General features: G+C 37.5%; 1 protein-coding gene across 1 annotated transcript in view; it reads right to left on the reverse strand.

Annotated features, from left to right (window-relative positions):
* Positions 1-21,034, reverse strand: part of LOC113407297 (cell division cycle 7-related protein kinase-like) — a 56,762-nt gene that overhangs the window by 3,403 nt on the left and 32,325 nt on the right. The window contains exons 2-9 of the mRNA XM_026655633.2: positions 14,221-14,340; positions 12,455-12,590; positions 11,567-11,660; positions 11,341-11,483; positions 8,282-8,531; positions 7,529-7,624; positions 6,402-6,580; positions 2,892-2,974 (exon numbers count right to left, since the gene is read on the reverse strand). Of these exons, the coding sequence (XP_026511418.1) occupies positions 2,892-2,974; positions 6,402-6,580; positions 7,529-7,624; positions 8,282-8,531; positions 11,341-11,483; positions 11,567-11,660; positions 12,455-12,590; positions 14,221-14,340 (1,101 nt within the window). The remainder of the gene's footprint in view (positions 1-2,891; positions 2,975-6,401; positions 6,581-7,528; positions 7,625-8,281; positions 8,532-11,340; positions 11,484-11,566; positions 11,661-12,454; positions 12,591-14,220; positions 14,341-21,034) is intronic.

Raw genomic sequence — 21,034 nt, forward strand, 5'->3', positions numbered from 1 at the left:
AACAAGCAACAGAGGGTCCTGTGGCACCTTTAAGACTAACAGAAGTATTGGGAGCATAAGCTTTCGTGGGTAAGAACCTCACTTCTTCAGATGCAAGTAATGGAAATCTCCAGAGGCAGGTATAAATCAGTATGGAGATAACGAGGTTAGTTCAATCAGGGAGGGTGAGGTGCTCTGCTAGCAGTTGAGGTGTGAACACCAAGGGAGGAGAAACTGCTTCTGTAGTTGGATAGCCATTCACAGTCTTTGTTTAATCCTGATCTGATGGTGTCAAATTTGCAAATGAACTGGAGCTCAGCAGTTTCTCTTTGGAAAGCTTATGCTCCCAATACTTCTGTTAGTCTTAAAGGTGCCACAGGACCCTCTGTTACTTTTTACAGATTCAGACTAACACGGCTACCCCTCTGATACTTTGTAGAATGAATTATACAGATCTGAATTTAATTATTTCACTTACAAACACAGACTCAGAGCTCTGAATATGTAAAGTGCTAAGTTACCTGAAATTATCAAACTAGTAGTTAAACTCTTTAATGAAGAAATAGCTAAACAGATGGAATTATGGGCACACAGTTGCAAAGTGGTACTTTGCACTTCTGCAGGATCTAACAGAGGATCTCAAAATTATAATCATTGATGAAGTTAGCATCAGACCCTTGTAGGGTAGTTAAATATTAGCCTCATTTTATGGATGGGGAAGCAGAGCCATAGACATTAAAGGTTAGATCTACAGAGGTATTTAAGTGCCTAACTGCCTCTTTAGGCATCTATGTCCATAATTTAGGTGCCTCTGACATTCTCAAAACTGCCACTCAGCTGTTGTCTAATCCTGTAGATGACTAAATTTCCACAGGTCAGCATTTGCAGAGTTAAGTGCTGATGCCACCACTAAATTAACAAGCTAATCCAAGCCCTCGCTCAAACCAAGCCATGAAACAGCATTCTCAAATTAGGCATTCCCCTGCAGATTGGCACATGTATGTCTGTTTGCTCAGAATACTAACCTGGGATGTGAGGGACCTGACTTGAATCCAGCTCTCCCACATCTCAGGTGAGTGCCCTAACCACAAGACAATTGGGTATATAGGTGTGGGAATCTCTCCTGTTGAAACTGTTGCTCTTTGTATAAATAAATATTCAGAGAGCAATACTGACTATAACCAAATGGTTAGGGCATTCACATTGGATGTGGGAGATCTGGGTTCAAATACCTGTCCCAATGATTATTTAATACAAAGTGGAACCGTTCCAATAGGTTAGATTGGCACGTGTGTCTGTTTGCTTAGGGCACTCACGTGGGATGTTGGTTCAAGTCCCTGCACTGCCTGACTTGAAGCAGGAACTTGAACCCACAACCCAAATGAATGTCTTAACCTCCAGGTCATTGGGTATTCCAGAAGATGTCTTTTTTTTGGGTGGAGAGTACATGAAAGGCCTGGGTTTCAGTTGATGGGGCATTGGATACCTAAGTAGCTCACCTGGCTCAGGTACCTAACTCCAGGAGAAAGTTCATGGTTGAGGATACCAGGTGGAGGGAGGTGCCTACCTCTGGGCCTGTCAGTCAAGCACATAAGGCCTAGATCAATGGGAGTTAGGTGCCTAAATACCACTGAAGATCTGGGCCTAAGGCCCACCCTGACCTCTGCTTTTTACTCTGGGTTACAGTTTGCTGGCTTCGGACGATGCCTCCCTTAACTGCCTAACTCTCCTCAGCTTGGGTGCCTAACATGGGGCTGAGGGGTTAGGCAGCAGGGCACGTAGGGGTTAGGTATTGCAACATTGAGCGTTACAACATGTAATATCTTTGTGGATCCCACCTTAAGTGACTTAGGCCACAAAAATAAGTCTGGGAGAACAAGGATTAGGATGCATATCTCCCAACCTCATGCTTTAACCTTAAAATTCATTTCTCTCAATGATTTAATCCATGATTTGAGTGTTTGCATTTCTTCATATTTCTCATGTATCATAACTTTCAACTACTCCACTGACTACTGCCTTTTATTAGTCTCATTTTTCACAAAAACACACTGCTTTCCACAGTATTTACATCAGCTATGTGGCTGACAGACTAACCATCTTTTTCACTTTGAACTACTAGGCTATAGAGGTCTTTATCTTTAGATTTTTTTAACTCAGAAAGGGGTGTGTGTTTTAACTGGCAACCTAATACAAGTGCACATCTCAATAAGAAAAAAGGAAAGCTTTATGAAGTCTGAACCCTGACTTTTCTATCCAGAAGTAAGAGTTTTAGGAATCGGAGGAACCTGTTCAGAAGCAATCTTGATTACTCAAATATTAATTTTATTAAGGCTGTTCATCTCACATCCATTGATTTCTGGATGCCTGCACAGATCAAGTAGTCTATATCAGCTTTTCCTGTGGTCTTTTAAGAATATATTAACACAGTATGTCTGCAAACATACTTGCTCTGAAAGCACATTGTTTGATAGAACCTCTCTTTGAAAGCATCTAAAGTATAAACAGGGCGGGGGGAGGGGGGAGGAGAGAAGGGCACTTCAGAACATTTAAATTGACACAAAGCCAAAATGTTGGACAAAGCTGAAAGTTCTGTCTTTTTAAAAACACAAACTCTACTGAACTGCTGCATATGGCTCTTTACCTTAAATGAATTAAGATGTATTCAAGTTTAACATTTTAAAAACATTCCTAACTTGTTCTTCATTCTGAGTAATGAACACTCTTAAAAAAACAAAAAACAAAAAACAAAAAAACAACACAGGAAATGCTTGAATAATGTTAGAAAGGACAATAAAATGAATTCCATATGTAAACAGAAAAGGAGTTCATAGAATCAGAGAAAGTAATATGCACAAATGGGGAAGACCCAAGTGTAGAAGAGTCACTAATTTCAGTCTGATGCATACTACCTGTAGTCTGAGTAGGGCACTTAGTTAACACCTCTGGTGCTCTGAATCCTGGTGTACCCGCCCTAGGAGCAACTTGCTGACGTCTTGTAATAAAAAAGAAAAGCGCATTTAGAGTGTAATAGGAAACAATTCATAATGTTTCTAGTTACAGCAGAAGACTTAAAACCATTTCTAACATATGCTTCCATGAGACACGTCAACATTTTGTGGTTTGTTCACGTAGTAACATTTTAAACAGGCAATATTAAATGTGTTGAATAGACACAATATTTAGGGTGAGAGAACAGTACACAAATAAGTTGTATGCTTCAATCAGGATAATGTTTTCAGTTCCATTCAGCTGCAGCATGATTTCTATTAAGGGCTGGCTTACATGGGGACACTCAGAAAAGTTAAGATGAATTAACTTCACACTTTTAGTTAAAGCACATGGCTTAAGGCCACTTTACTTTTGAATGAGAGCATCCGCACAGGGGTACGAAGTTAAAGCACATATAAGCATTTAGTTAATTCATCTTAAACTTTCTGAGTGTCCTCCATGTAGCCCTATCTGGCTTGCAGGGGTCAGGTTTGTTTTCTGAATTAGTAACTTCAACCCCCTCATACTCCATACTCAGTAAAAATGGCATGTTTGACTAACAAGATTAAATGTCAAAATACAGTCACATCAGACCAGGAAGTAAGGGAACACATAGTATTTTGGAAACCACACCCAGTAAACAGAACTTTCTCATTAATGCAAAGAATTGTTGGAATAACCCACATCCCTGATGGAGGAATGGCTCATATGAATGGAAGTTAACTCCACATATGGGATGGATTTGAACTGAAATGCCAAATTGTTTGGCCAGTCTGACTATTAAGGCGTGTACATGATAAATGTCCTTACAATTTACTTACACATGTCTAGAGAAAAAATGGTAAAAACCTAACTTCCCTCCCTGTCTTAGGCTACAAGACAAATTTACAGTTTTCCTTTTAGCGATGAACAACCAAATGTGCAGAAAACAGTATGTTAAAGGACAACCAAAATGCCTTATAAATACTAGAACTTGTTGAAATTTCAAATGAAAAAAGTGACAATTTCAGATGTGGTATTGCTATTTTTGAAACAGTTCCCACAGTGTAAGTTTCCAGATACAAATTAAATTTGTTTAACAAAAATGTTTCCTCTTATTTACTTGCCAAGACCTGAGTTCATGGTTCTATGTTTCCCTTGCACAGCACTTAAAGACTACTCAGTGTTCTTGTAGGTGCCTAGAAATATCTACAATAAATGGAAGACATGACTGACTCTTGCAAGAGAAATATGGAACCCTGAATTCAAGTCTTGACTGCTTAGCTAAGTAGTGCCTACATTTTTCAAATGTTTGGTTTTAAGATGTAAAGTTTTCATAAATGAATAAAGAAGTTAAACAATTCTACATTTTCAGGTTTTGGGGGTTTTTTGAACAGCATTTCAGTTCATTTTTAAATAAATGTCCCTGGAAGAGTCAAACGATGTGGTTTGGCCTACACTTAAGTTTTGCTGGCATAGCTATGTCTGTTAGAGATGTGAAAAGTCACAGAGCTAACAGACATAGCTATTCCAGCAAAGTCTTAGTGCAGATGCAGTTATTGCAAGAAAAAATCCTCTTCCTGGTTTAGCTTATTCTGTTTGGGGAACTGGTTTAAGCTATACTGCCAAAATAACTCTTTTGCTGGTATAATCATAGAATTATAAAGCTGTAGAGCTGGAAGGGCCCTCAAGAAGTCATCAAGTACTGAGGCAGGACCAAGTAAACTCAGACTATCCCTGACAGGTGTTTGTCCAACCTGTTCTTAAAAACCTCAAATTATGGGGATTACACCACCTCCCTTGGAAGCCTATTCCAGAGCTTTACTACCCTTAAGAGTTAGAAAGGGTTTTCTAATATCTAACTTAAATCTCCTTTGCTTCAGATTAAGCCCATTACTTCCTTCTTGTCCTGCATTGATGGACATGAAGAACAACTTGTCACAGGCCTTACAGACATTACCATATTTGAGGACTTATCAGATCCTCAACTCAGTTTTTTCCTCAAGACCTTTTAACTTTTCCTCATAGGTCAGATTTTCTAAAATCTTATTTTTGTTCCTCTCCTCTGGACTCCCTCCAGTTCATCCACATCTTTCTTAAAATGTGGCAGCCAGAAGTGGACACAGTTCTCCAGCTCAGGTATAAAGTAGAGTGGACAATTACCTCCCATGTCTCACAAACAACACTTTTCTTAATACATCCCAGAATGATATTAGCCTTTTTCACAACAGTATCACATTGTTGGCTCATTCAATTTTTGATCTACTATAACCCCCAGTTCCTTTTCAGCAGCAGTACTACCTAGCCAATTATTCCTTATTTTGTAGTTGTGCATTTGATTTTTCCATCCTAAGTGAAGTACTTTGCACTTGCCTCTATTGAACGTCATCTTGTTGATTTCAGACTAATTCTCCAATTTATCAAGGTTGTTTTGCATCTAATCCTGTCCTCCCAAGTGCTTGCAATACCTCCAAGCTTGGTATCATCCACAAATTTTATAAGTGGACTCTCCACTCCATTATCCAAGTCATCAATGAAAATATTGACTAGTACCAGACCCAGGACTGATCCCACTAGATACACCCTCCCAGTATGATGCCAAGCCATCAATAACTATTCTGATAACCAGTTTTGCAGTTATTTCATCTAGACCACATTTCCCTAGCTTGCTTGTGAGAATGTCATGTGGGATCAAAAGCCTTACTAAAAATCAAGGTATCACATTTACTGTTCTCTCCCCCACCGATCCACTAGGCCAGTAACCCACTCAAAGAAGGAAATTAGGTTGGTTTGACATGATTTGTTCTTGACAAATCCATCTTGGCTATTCCTTATAACCCTGTTATTCTCTAGGTGCTTATAAATTGATTGAATCATTTGTTCCAGTATCTTTCCAGGTATCCAAGTTAGGCTGACTGGTCTATAATTCCCTGGGTCCTCTTTGTTAACCCTTATTAGCAAAGACTGAAACAAAATAGGCATTGAACACTTCAGCCTTCTTTTTTATATATATATATAGATAGATAGATAGATAGATAGATAGAGGAAAACCCATCTAGGTGTAAATAAGGCCTGTCACAAACCCATTTCAGGATTTTAATGCAGAGAATTGTTAAGGTATTTTATCTTACTAAAATTAAAGTCCCCCACACCTTAAAGAAACAGTCTTTATACACTAACATCCAATGGAGAAAACTCTTTCAATGTCAAACTGTTTTAACTACAAATAATTGCATTTATCTGCAATGAGAAAGTTAGCACTGGGAGTGAGTACCATATGAAATCCATGACCTTTGTCAGGTTAGAATACACATTCTGTTCTAATACTTGTAACTTGCATAGGTCTAATGCTATCTTTCACTTACTAAATCAACTGTCCAGTAAATCTAACTTTCTAACCTTGCTTGACAGCACAGAAGTTGATGTTACAAAATCATCAAAAGCAAAATTACCTTGAAAGGCAAACACTGCAAACTCTATCTGTTGCATAACAGTCACAGGTCAAGATAGCTGGGCAACTGTTGGCAGCTTTCCTGGCTACACCATTGTTCACTGCTTTTGTAGAAATAATCTTCTTCTTTGTTGCTAATTTTCTAGATGCAACATCCATCACCTTTGATTGCTTTATGACCTGTAATATAGATGTTACATGTTCTAAATATTTCAAACATTTAAACGCTATTTCCATTTTGCTTCATTATTCCGCTTCCTCTTCCATTAGAGTGTTGAAAGCACTAACAAAAACATGTTACCAGTTTTAAAAGAGGAGACCACCAGTACTATTTACTGATAACTCAAAGGCTAATAAAAGTAGCAAGGGATTGAAGAATCGTAAAGTTAGTGGTGATTTTCCTGGGAAATTAGACATTTTTCAGTGACTACTACTAATTAATATCCACAATATATTCATAAGTACTTTGAAATTACAGTAATATTGTGTTTACCAGTATAATGCAATTAAGTTATTGGCTAGGGTTTTGTCTTTTTTTTATTAAAAAAAAGAGACTATGCAAAAATGGGAATGGAAAAACACTATAAGAAGTGAGTTAGATGTTTTTATTTGGTTATATTATTTCAAAGCCAAAACTGCCCAGTTAAAATATCACTGTTGGCCAAACCCTCTGCCTTTGTTCATAGTTAGGGTTTTTCTTTCTAATGTCTAGTTTTTCACTAGACATCATGCCCGGATTATAAACAGTATAGTAAAAGTGTTTATTACAAACTTAGTCTGTTTTCTCTGTAGCCTTATCAACTGCAGAACACAAAAGCAAGTTTTTGGAATAATTTCTAAACTACATAGATACACAGATAGAAAAAGATTAATTACTATATAAACAAAATCAGATGGGGCAACAGCTAGACCATAAGAGTAACTACTGTCACTCAATAGCTTGAAAAAAATCACTTAAGTCTTTAGTAAATGTAAGACTTTGCTAAAATGCCAATTCTGTTCAATAATTTTTAGTGCCACAACAAATCACAAATAGTAGTTAGGGATATCTAGTACTGAAACACAGTTAAGTTCCACAACTATTTAAATGTATAATTGATTGTGTTCCTGGTGAGCAGTATTGCTTACTTTTATTGTGGGGCTCTCCTGGTATGTGGAGCTATGAATATTAAAATTTCTCTCTCCAAAGACAGAGCGCTGGACAGAATGGTGCGCAGACCCCTCCTACAACAACAAAAAAGGACAATAAGCTTTCTATCTGTAACACTGTCAGCTGTAATCTGACAGTATTTAAAAGTGTGATGTGACATAAGGCAAAAACAGCTGCATGCAAGTCATTTTCAGGCACCAGCTTACTGTGGATGAAGACAACATAGTCTAGACAAAACCATAAACATGCTTACAAAACACATCACGCTCCAGAAATATGCCAAGACACCCTGAAATTTACACGTACAGCAGTTGTACTTTCATGTGCAACTAAAATGGAGATGAGAAACTTTCTGTGGGGAGGGAAGCCATGGTATGTATTGCTAAAAGGTTAACTCCTTTTTCCATAAGGAAATTCAGGAGCTCACCAAACATTACTGCATTTTACACAGCATGCAACATTACATAAGAATCCACTATTTTTATTTTTAGATATAGTAGACATTGAATGTGAAGTATTGTTCAAGGCCAATGTAGTTATTCAGAAACTAGTTCCATTTTCACAAACAGTTTAACTCTTACAAAATGTTTCCAACATGTTGCATAAGTGCACACACAGTAAGATTTAGAATTGGAGACTGACAAATTGTTTTGTATTACATCTCCCCCTGTTGGATGAAGTAATACATTAAATAAACTCATGCAGCACTATTAGTGAAAAAGACTCAGAACCTTTCCTTCTTTTCCTTGTTTAATCTGCATTTGTGAAAGCGAGCAGCACCATTTATCAGATGTTTTTGAGGCTGACTGTTGAGCTATCTGTCTAGATGCTGTAACATTGACAGAAACCCTGTTTCCCAAGGTTAGGTGAGGCTTATTTTGTGAGCAACTTTCCTGTTGGCTTTCAGACTGGACAACTCTGAGTAGTTCTATTTTCGTATCAGGGGTTCCTTGTGCCAAACCAAAATCTACTAGGGCATACCTAAAAGACACAAATTTAAAAAGACAATTTAAGAAAAGTATACTATACTTTTTAAAAAAACAGTTCCTTATAACAGAAGCTAAGGTATACATCGGCATTTAATCCACTTAAGAGGCAGGGTTTGAAAATTTAGCTGACCCCTCTTACCTAGATGATTTAAACATATTAGCCAGGTGAAATATAATTGTTCCACCATATCCACTGCAATTTAAAGAACAGTTATAAGTTGTAACCGTAATAATCAATTTTCTATCTAATAAATGTTTTAAAAGTGTCTCTCATTCTTAGGGCTGGTCAAATAAACAAATTATCCAATACAGTTTGACAAACAGTGAACAGTGAATAATAATCACTGAATACTAATCAATAAGCCCTGCTTACTACTATTTTGTTATACTTACTTTCTCTTCTTCTATTTTCTGTTCTTTTCTTATCATGTGTTGTTTCCCTGACTTGTTTTCAGTGTCAAAATCCTCCCCCCCCCTTATCTTATCTTTACCTTCTCCCTATATTTTGTCATTTTTCCCTCCGTAATTTCATACACACACACACACACATACACACTGGGCTTGAAAATTTTACTAGGAATTTAATAGCCAGAGGACTAAACCTAATAGCCCCAGACTTATGAAAGATAGTGGACATTACTGGTAAGGGGCAATGTCCAAGCAAGAAGTCAATCCCCACCTTGTACCCCTACCAAGCTACTAGAAAATGGGATGGTGCTGGAATTTCTACCAGGGTGCTGCTTGGGTACTCAATTTTCCATACCAGCCTCTAGCTAGTACATATGATACATTTAAAGCCATCGTCTATCCAATACTGGATACTGGAAAGGAGACTGAACAGTCTCTCTATTCCCCACATCTCATTGGCTACTATGACACTGGGTGGGTCTCTGCTACATTAACCTTTCCCCAGCCTTCAGGAAGATCTGAGTGGAGTGTCTTTGCTACTTTATCCTTCCTTCAGCTTTCTGGCTGCTACCAAAGAGGGGTTTACAACCCCTCCCATCAGTCTCACCTTTAGGTTCCATTTCCCTAGTCAATAACTCCAGTGCCTGCCTCCACTATTGTTCACAACTACCTGAGACAACAGCTGAGTGAATCTGACTTGATTCTTATCAATTTCACTGCTGTCTAAAGGGATCCCAATAGTAACAGTGAAAACAGACTAGACCTATTAGTTTTCACAATGTTGCAGTCTGGCAAAACTTTCAGCAGCACCATTGGAGCTGGCTGCAGACTTCAGAAGATATGACTGCATTAGTTTACACTTGATTCACAGTTGAAAGTTTTTCTTTGGAATGATGAGTCTGATGGGGTGGACTATGCCCAGAGACTATGCTGGAGGCCTCAGGGTCCTGCCACACTTATCCCAAGAAAGGAGCAGTGGAGAGGTCCTCCAAGCAGGCTAGAGTGGCTGCGGGGGAGGGGAGGGAGAGAAGCAGTCAATGAAGGCCCAGGAGGGCCCTATAAAAAGGACCTACAGAGCCAGAGACAGGGCAGTTGCTGCTTGGAACTGGAGAAGAAAGGACTGCATGCCTGGCTGACTGAGGGAACTACAGCACAACGGTCAGCTAAGTAGGGGCAGGGACTGGGGGAGCGAGAGGCTCCTGGCTGGCTGCTAGGACTGAGCCAAAGACAGTCTGCTAGCAGGGACTGGGGGAGCAATGAAGGCGCTCTTGGCTGGCTGCAGGGACTGAGCCTGGGGCAGCTGCAGGAAGACAGTGTCTCCAGGGAGGAGGCCTTGGGGATATGGGGTGGACTGGTTTAAAGACTGTGGACACCCCCAACCAGAGGGGGCGCTCATGAGACGTGGGTGCTGACCCCATTACATTGAGAACTACAACTTTTTTAAATTGAAGACTTTGGTTCCACAAAAGCTGGTGGCACATACATACATAAATGCTTACTACTTGCCATGGGAAAGTCATTCTGAGTCACTATTTTGTTTCATGCATGCAACAGTTGACTCAACATCAGATCTCATAAAACACTCTTCAGAAACAATAGAATGCTTTTCTAAAATGATTCTAGCAGAGTAAACAAGCAATATATGAGAGATTCATCTTCTGAGAGTTAAGAAAATTACTTCCACAGAATTTCGAGATGTGTAGATTGATGCAAGACAGTTTTCCCTATAAAGTTTTACCTTACTCTTGTATGGACTGTAGTGAAATATTTACCAAGCCATGAGGATATAGCTAGTCACGAACAACAGGAAGGCAACTATTAACTCCTTGCAAAAGGTGGACAATATCACACTAGCTACCTTAATTTAGTTACTTGCAGACAAAAGATAATTAATACAACCTGACCTAGTTTTAGGAATAGCTAATTGTAGAAAACAAACCCCAAAACAAACATCAACTTTCTTGCTATGCACACTTGAGGTGTGCTGCAAGACACAAACAGGTTGAAAACCTATGCAGTATACAAATAAAGGTCAGTATTAACTATATTAAAGTAAATAATGGACAGTGATTTTATTTAATTTAATCTTATTGAACATGCAACAATCTTACTAGTTTTACTCATTGAGTTTAAAAATTATTAATTTTTTAAAAAGTATTTGCCGTTCTGTGATCCAAACTTTTTTCATGCTTACTATATTGTTTCTTCTTTCCCACCCTGACCAAGTCCCTAAACTCTAAATAAAAATTTTATTTATTTATAAACATATTTCTACTGCTTAAGCCCATATTGTATAGCTGGAAGGGAAAAACCCAAAAACTTAATTTACTTTGTTCTGCCAAGGCACACATTCCCAAATGAGATCATGATAAAAGTCAGGTGTGTAGACTTACTCTTTCAGCCGCCTGTTGTACAGGAAGTTACTGGGCTTGACATCACGGTGAACAATACCAAAGTGATGAATGCGCCTCAATGCTTTAAACAGATTAAACATGTATTCTCGTACTTCTTCAAAAGAGAGAGAGTTCAAAACATCCTGAAAGATTATTTGAATATTGTAATTTTGCAACTCTTTATAATTAAGTATTTTACTGCTTATATAAAAAGGCTGGGACTCACCAAAAAGGATTCATGTTCCAGATATGGCATAACGATAACTACATGATCATTTTTTCTAAAGCAATATTTAACTCCCATAACGTTATCCTGCCCCCTAAAGGAAAAATAAAATACTATCTTGAAACAAATAGAAAATAGGTTATTTCACCTGGCTCCCACAGAAAACTTCAGCAATGCTTTTTCTATTAATACACAAATTCCACATTGTATGGCTGTTCATCAGTGTTAGGTTGCTGGCAAACTACCAGCATGTACTCTGAACACAATCCCCTCATTACTTTTCTCAAAGTGTTTCATTCTTCAATTTGCAACGAAGGGCTCTGCAGACCATTGGTGCTTCATGGCCCACTTTTAGGGCTTGAGTCTGTTCTCATGGATTTGCATGATCCAGGATTGAGCCCTTTGAGAGCAACTGGTTTAAAATGTCAGGTAAGAGCTATTCCAACCATCTGTCTTGGAACCAGCAAATATCCGCAATGCACCTCCATTCCTAAACCAGTGAAGAGAATTCAGTGCCATTGGCCAGTATTTTCAGATGTACTAGAGAGGATTCTATCATAGCCATTTCCTACCTAAAACATGTTTGATTGCATATGTATACTGTGTAACTCTTAGAACTTTTTACTAGCGTATACAAAGTCAGTTGCAAATTGAGACTAGCATAAAGCAACATGAGCATTATAGTTAACATGATCCATTTATGGTACGCCCTTGATATAGAGTTATTGATTTTTATTTTCTTGTGGTCAAAACTCCAGCAAAATGCAAGAAGTACCAAAACTAAAAAGTAACTAGACACACAACTTAGTTTTAGATGACACTTAAATTCAGTTATCACATCTTTAATTCCTTTTGCTGGAAAAAAAAAAAAAAAAAGGATCTACCTACCCTGCTATTGTAAGGCACTGAAGTTCAGCAGCAATTCGTAGAGGATGACTAGTTGGAATTAGGTGTTTCAAAGCCATTTTTTCCTCACATCCTGCTTGTAGCTGGGCTGTGGCCAAATAAACTGAACTAAAAGTACCTGTAAAAGTATGAAGCCTATGTTTAACAGCTTTGGATTAGCTACGTTAAAGTATTTCCTGTTACTGGTCTGACTGCTGCACTTGTGGTGAAAGAGAATCTATTTGAGTCAAGTTAAGTTTGTGACACAACAATAGGTTTTAAAGTCAAGGCTAAAGCATGAAGAAAGTGGTTTTAGTACAGAAAACCACTTAAGTACTTCAGGGTTATCAAACAAATTAAGAAAATTAACCATGAGTGTCCAGAAATTGGGAAGTACAAAATAAGTAAAATTTCTTAATAGACCATAAAATATAATTTAAAGTTATTACAATTGCAAATGTTAAACCAGTATGCAAGCATAACAAGTCTGTAGTTGCATATACAGATCACAGTTGCCAGCAGGAATCAACTCTAGTACTATCAGCAACAAAAACGCAGGCCCCTCCACTTGAGCTAAAGGAATAACATCAATAACTATTAAGTAGCAAGACCTTTGCCTTTTTGGGGAGAGAAACTGAAGGGAGGATATGACCCCACACCCTAAGTTAGTGCAAGTGGAAACACATCTTTACATATAAGCCTTCAGTATTGCCAGTGTCACAAATGTCACTTTTTAGCAACATATTCACTTCCATCAACAGCGTTAGAAACACCAGTTGTAAATGAAAATAAAATGTCATTAAACAAGGTTGTTTATTCATGACAAGAAGCATTCCATGCTCTTGAACTTTCAGATTGCTGTACTGAACTAAATATGTAGCTCTCTTTTAAAGCAGCTTTACAGACTAGTAAGTTTTTTAAATATTTAGCAAGCTATCACAAGTATTACAATCATAAATAGCTGTTTAAAAAAAAATCAAACATCTACTTTATATACTTTCAAATATAAGAACAGTCAAAACATTAAGTTTAGTGAAAAGCTTTCACCAAAGATCTTGCAGGTAAAATTTTCAAAAATGTGTAGGCTCCCATCCTGCAAATATTTACACATATGCTTAATTTTATTGTCCTGAGCAATCCCATTGATTTCAATGGGATTACTCATAGTAAAGTTAAGCATGTGCATGGTCACAGAATTGAGGCCTAAGTCCCATTGTCAAATTTTGAAAATTTTACTGTGTGCCTAGTTTGAGCCCATACTTTAAAAATAACTTAGCAATAATCGTCTGTTTTCCTCTCTTAGCCCCACCCATCGGGTTTAATATTGGAAAAGCAGAGAGAATTTTACTGGTAGTGAAATGTTGGAGTATAATTGTATATTTAGAATGTATACCTTAGAGACAAATATAGGTGGATTAAATCTTACGTAGATACGCTTGGTTAAATGTACTCCAAGAGCTGCAGCATCCTATAGCAGTTTAAACTGCATGGTCTAAATCAAAACAAGCTGTTTAATCAGAGTCTACTTTGGTAAGAGGTTTCAAGAATCTGGCAGGAAAATCTCTTTGGAAAAACCCTTATCTACAAGCATTTGTACTTGCAACTAAATATTAGAACTCCCATTTACTTCTAACAATACTAAAAAGCAATCCATAAAATGGCCGTCATACTAGAATTTGCCAATATTGGACTTCATTATATAGTTTTATACTCTTAAAATTTGTATTTCTTAAGTACATCAAAATTCAAGCAAATAAATACACATTTACCTTCTCCAATTTTTTCCTTAATTTTGAACACATTTACAAGCTGTGGCACTGCTTCATAAAGTTTTTCAATATCTATTTTTACTCCTGTTGAGGAAATAAAGGAAAACAGAAAATGTTTTGCTTGGTCTCAGTTTACTAGTTAAATTTCAGGACATGTATTAGACTTTAATTCATATAAATGAGGGTGAAATTACATAAAAAGTAGTATAAAACAAACCGAGGCTCTGGTCCTGCAAAGACATATGCAGGTACATTTGAATAACACTCATGTGCATAAGTTAAACATGAACACACTTGCAGGTTTAGTGCCCAAGATCGCAAAAGAGTAGTAAAGACTATTCCAGTTAGCATAGTGCAAGGCACCTGAGGCACTCACATAAAAATATTGTACTGTACATGATCAAAGAATGTACAGTTTGAGGTAATCTGCAAAGAGTTTAACTTTTTTTGGCTTGAGACTCATGATCCATGAATATCCACCTTTGCCTTATTTATTTATTTTTTGGTCCAGACCTCTATTGATTAAATGTGATGTTTCTGATCCACCTTCATGGAAAAACCCAATTGAGAGGGGCACTAAACTCTGCCCTTCCTGACATAACTGCAAACGGAATGCCAACAGTACTGCCCCATCTATCACGCTCTAATTTATATGCTGCTACAATGTTTTGTTTAAAACTCTTAAATTGTTGCCACTCAGCACAGCACGGCCAACCCTCAAAATTAATAGGATCTCAGATTATAGTTCAGAGACTAACATACACATGGAGTTAGTAATGTCACCATTTCATAAAAGACAAATCTACACTGGCTGCTGAGAAATGGGTATGTAAGAGGTAAACTTCAAAGACTACAAAACAAAGAAAAGGGTTTAAAAAGGAAAGTATTAGGAAGACAAACTCGTATATCATCATTAGAGGGCTGTTAAAAAAATATTCAAAAAAAAAGCCTTGCTGATTATATTTAAATTGTTGCATTTTATACTCCAATCACTAGATGGCATAGCAAGGATACTGCATTCTTATTGGAAAACTAAGGAATTTCACTCAAAGGATGGGCCCTTGTTATTTTAGAAAAGTATTTATTAGAGGACTCATGAATGCCTTCTAAAAAAAGCACACTTCTTTTGAAATTTACAGAGAAATTCTAATTTGTTATGCTGTCTTATTAGATGTTCTAACTATTGTCATGAAACAATAAACCATTACACTACTACTAAAATACTATAAAGCCTTAAAACACAGAGCATATGAAAATATACACAAGGCAAGTTACATTTAAAGTTGAAACATTTTACAATGGTTGGGCTCAACTAGTGTCACCCTTTATCAACTGCTGTAACACTAGTGTTTGACTCCTAAGTCCATATTTAGACACCTAGACAGATGGCCTGATATTTCAAAGTAGTGAGAACCAAAAAGTCATTGGCCCATACTTTTATAGAGTCTGTGGCTAATTACTGCAGCAAGGGTAAAATGTTCCTACAATAGATGTTTTCAAGAATGGTTTGTATTGTTTTCACATAATAAAAATGATGATGTATTTGGTAGGAGCTAAACTCATACGAATTATATATACTAAAAAGGGAGAGGGAAAATCATGCCCAAATTAACACATACAATAGCAAAATGTTTAAACTAGGATTATATATTATACAAAAGAAGCACAGTAAGCACTGATGTAACAAATATCATGAACAATGAAAATCAATTTATAAACAGTCATAATACTAGAAAGATTACAATAGGCATGTACTCTGTATGTATATATGTATTCCCAAACTCTCACATTAGCCCAAATGAACAAATTTCAGTGCTGCAATATAAACAGAAGACTGAAATGTGACTCTTGAATCCTTTCCCTCCTTTCAAGAACCTGAAAACAGATGTCAGAAGTCCCCATTAGAGTTTTAAAATAAATTTTAGTTGAAAGTTAATTACAAAAAAAAAAAAATACATTTTAAACTGCTGAAGGCTACTGCCCCCACACTGTGTATTTCATCTCCTCATTCTTCCTCATCTTCCCCCACGGCCAAGTCTCTTCCTTCTTTTAAAATATGCTCATTAATAGTTGTTACCCATCCAGCCTTTCCAAGCTTGTATCCACACTGCAAAATAAATTAATGTTAAAGTTTTTTTTTTTTTTTTTTTTTTTTTTTTAAAAACTCCTAACATTTAAGTGTCTGCCACTGGTTGGTACTGGGCCAGCAAAGGTACATCAGATCTTTTTTAGAAGAAAAAGACTATCATTTTCACCCTATAATACTTGTTTTGAAGTGTTTCGGTGACTAATTGTAGAGTATACTCCTGGGGGAATTTTGTGTCACTGCGCATGCACAGAATTCATGTCCACTGCTGATTTCTTTGCTTCCCCGCAGAAAAATTACTTCTGATTGGAAAGCAAAGGGAAACTGCAAGAGCGGTCATGAGCCCCTCCCCAGCAGCACAGGCTGGTTGGCTCAGGTGCCCGGAGCAGTCAAGAGAGACATAAATCACCACTGGCAGGGGGGAGCTGGGCAGTCAGGCAAGTGAAAGACACACACTATCCCTCACTCACTATTGCAGCACGCTCGGTGTGGAGGGACAGAGTTTCAGGGTGTTTCTGAGGAGGTAGGCATGGGGCAGGTTCTGTCCCTTCAGGCAGAGCTGAATGTAGCAGCCTGCCTGCTTAGTAAATTGTTCCCATTGTCTTTGTGAATTCCCCCAGGAGTATAAAACAGGTGTAAAAGTTTTAAGGCTCCTTCACATTGCCAGAGGTGTGTAAAGGACAGTATGGCATTATAAATGCTTATGGTGCTTTCATGATTAGAACTGATCTAAATTTTTGTACTGAAAAAAATTCCTATCAAAACGTGCTCCATGAACTGTTTGCTACTAACCTTTTTGGAGATGGTCAGTAGCCAATATAAATCGTGAGTTTGATTCCCCTGCCCTCACTTGCTCTTCAGTTGCCTATAATGTAACACTGAGCATATGGCTGCATATATTTGTTGACTAATAACTAGAAATAAAGGGTCAAACCTAACAACATTACTATGAGGCAAAGGGCTTTAGGAATTTCCTCCAATGCTCTCCACTCCCATTTTCCATCCATTGTATTTTAGTTTAAATAAATTACCAAAATAATTGAAACCAGAGTGATTATATTGCGTTATTTTGACAAATAAAATGCGCAGAATTTTAAAATGTGCACAGAATTTTAAAAAATTTTGGTGCAGAATTCCCCCAGGAGTACTCAGAGTAGAGAGGGCCTAATTGCACAAGACGCTGAGTTAAGCAAAGCAGCTCAGCATCCTGGCCACTCCTGAATCCTATGAGGCATGGTAAACTGGGGACTTTGTAAGCTAGGTATGTTATTTTAGAACTGATGAGGAATAACCTCTGGTAAGATCTTACTGTTCATGTCAAAGTTTTTGCTTTGACTAACAAAAAGAAGAATTCAGAAATTTACACTCTGCTACATCAATGACATAAGTTAATGTTTCAAATATTAATAGCACATATCTGCACCTGTGGTAGAAACTGACAGTAACAAGCAAAAGCTTTTATTAAGCAGTTATACAGTATATTAAACATAATTACAACACATTTGTTTTCTCGCTAAGTGTTATTTCTTAATTTTGCTTTATTTGTACAGTAATAAAGTCATGGCAAATGTATTCATTTTTGTCATTTTCATAAAATGAAAGCTTAATTGTGTTCTAAGAATCTTGGGAAGTCCTTAGAAGTTTGATTTTTAAAAAGTTCTGACACCACACAAATATTTTCAGACGCTTAATAGAAAGCAAACACATTGAGAAAACATCCACATGTATGTGGGGTTTTCTAGCTTTTAGTGAAAATGCACATCCACCATTCGCCCAATTACTGTTTTTGACTACAAATGATGCAAAGCCATAACCATTACCCCAATACTTCCCCACACACACCACCTCACTTTAACACAAAACAAATATTTAAGATGTTTGGCATTTGATATTTTTTCTTAATCCTACAATCAGATCACTTTGGCCAACAATAACAAATGAACAATTCTCAACACCATATGAATGGAACAGTCTTCAAAATAATACTGTCCATGTTTGTATCGTTTCCCAGGTAAATACAATGAGAAATACAGAATAAGAGACTTTCATGTGATACTGTCCATTTTAAAGGATGTTTGCTATGCCCAAGTGGTCAAAAATCAGGGTGAATGATTTAAATCAGCAAGCACAGAACCTGGCTTTAAAATTATCTATTTTAATCATATTCTGCATTTGTACTTTTCAGATATTTTCCTAAAAAAAGTTGATTCTCATTAGTTGGTAACTATTAAAACATGTTTTTTTGCAACTAAATATACCTTATCTCCTAACTTTGGTGTTTCTTTTTGCTATCAGGAGTATAAACCACGTTTATTTAAGCAATTATGTAGCTTAACATACATCTAGTCAGATTCTTAATTTTTACATTTTTATTACGTTAGAAAACTGTGTGATGCATTTCTTAGTTTTTTTAACTTGATTTGTGTCATGCCATATTTGAAAGAAAATTGTCACATTAAATTAAAAATGCACAAAACAGAACTTTTTGTTATTAAATAAAACTAAATGTGCTGGAGACAAAAGTATCAACACATGTTTTTGCATTTAAAATTAATTGCTTTATTAAACAAAGGAGGTATTGAACAAACTAGTCATTGACCTGAACTATTTTTCTAAATTGAAATGAAGAAAATATTCTTTCTACACCTGCAGAGGAGGCTACTGCTGTCAAAAGCTGGTTTAGCACTTCCACAACCTCTGGTTCCAGATGCTTAGCCAGTGACTTCCAGCAGTGCAGTGCTTTGACCTTCTTTAAAACTTGGCAGCAAATATGCACTGCTTAATATTTTTTGTACTTAATTTAAATGATTTATAAATTATAAGCAACTTAGGTCCCAACATAGGTTGTTGATTTCAAATCTAATTTAGAATAGATCTGTATTTAAATACAAAAATCAGGGTTTTTTAAAACAATATTGATTTTTGTATCTAACCTGCCAAAGATAATAAGAGAGGAGACCCTATAGATGCCATTCAAGACAGAACTGTAAAGACTGCGGGGTACATAAATAACATTCTTGCACCACCCAATGACAGTTACATTACTGTGTTCTGAAGAAGGTCCTATACCGATTTCATTTATCAGAAGGCTAGTAACCATAAGGCTGAGCATTGAAGTGAGAACAGGAGGGGTCGTCAGATTTTCTGACTTCTGAAAGCGTAAGAATCGGCACACTGGGTCAGACCAACGGTCCTTCTAGCCCAGTATCCTGTCTTCCGACAGTGGCTAGTGCCAGATCCTTCAGAGGGAATGAACATGGCAGGACAATTAGCGAGTTATCCATCCCATCATCCAGTCCCAGCTTCTGGCAGTCAGAGGTTTAGAGACACCCAGAGGACAAGGTTGCATACCTGACCATCTCTAGCTAATAGCCATTGATGAACCGATCCTCCATGAACTTACTTAAGTCTTCTTTGAACTCAGTTATACTTTTGACTTTCACAGCAGCCCCTGGCCACGAGATCCAAAGGTGACTGTGCATTGTATGAGGAAGTACTTCCTTACATTTGTTTAAGCCTGCTGTCTATTATTTACATTGGGTAACACCTGGTTCTTATGTTATATGAAGAGCTAAACAACACATTCACTTTCTCCACACCATTCAAGATTTTATAGACCTATCATATCCCCCCTCAGTTGTCTCTGTAACTGATATGGTAAGTTCTATTGAAATAAAACAGCTTTTAGTACAAGGTTGCTCATATCCTGCTCCAGCTGAAGCAAGTCTAAAAAAATTTTCTGAGCCCTACATCTTGCTGTGCTAGTAAAGAATCTTCTATCTTTCAGATCTTTACTAAAAAAAGTATTGAGGGGTAATTTCTTATAGGAAGCCTCTTTGGTCACAGGATTGCTTCAAAAAAGTCCATAGCTTAGAAGAAAACCCCCAACTCTGTCAGAAAGCATTCTTAGACAGCACAGAGTGGAGGGCCATGCCTTAAATAAAATAAGTTGGTCTCAGGTGACAACATATCTTTAAAGTCTCTAAAATCAGTAGCCCTGTACCCTTCATGCAATCTCCAGCTTTGGTTTACTTTGTGCCACCAGCCTAATGGGCCCAATGCAGCCCTTCATTTAGTGCCAATGCCCTTCTAAACAAATGCTAGACAGAGAATCCACTCAACTGGCTCAATTTCATCTAGAGTCTTTGCCAGCTCCCACTGGCAGAAGTCTGTCCAGACACAGCTCACTCCACCAGAGGACCTGCAGCTAGATAGCACAGACACCAAAGTGGGTGGCATTAGCCAAGGGGGCAATGTGGCCAGAATGCTCAGAGAATGCACTAATTCAACACAGTCTCTGCTGTTGGGGATCCTGCAGAGCCTTGGCAACAAACTATGGTTGCCCCAATGGGTGCAAACATCACCTGTCCTCTCCTGGGGGTGGGATGGAACTTCCCCATTGTTGCAACGGGATGCAAATTACACGACTGTGCAGGGGATTGACAATGTGTTCAAATCCTGCCCAAGACAATAGTGACCCGAAGTCACCATCATTACAGGTGGGTAGCCAATTTATAGGAAATAACTGAGGGTTAAGGCCATTTTCTCACCTCTGAAGGACGAGGCTGAGACACATCCTGAGGTACACTGGAGAAGTAGCACTGTGTCTCTGGTCTTTGGCTAGATGACTTTGATCTCAAGGGCTATCAATATGGAAGTCTTCATAAATATTTATTTGGGCATAAGCTTTCGTGGGTTAAAAACCCCACTTCTTCAGATGCAAGTTGC

This window comes from Terrapene carolina, unplaced genomic scaffold (assembly GCF_002925995.2).
Source record: "Terrapene carolina triunguis isolate 2854851 unplaced genomic scaffold, T_m_triunguis-2.0 Scaffold210, whole genome shotgun sequence".
Taxonomy (NCBI): Eukaryota; Metazoa; Chordata; order Testudines; family Emydidae; genus Terrapene; species Terrapene triunguis.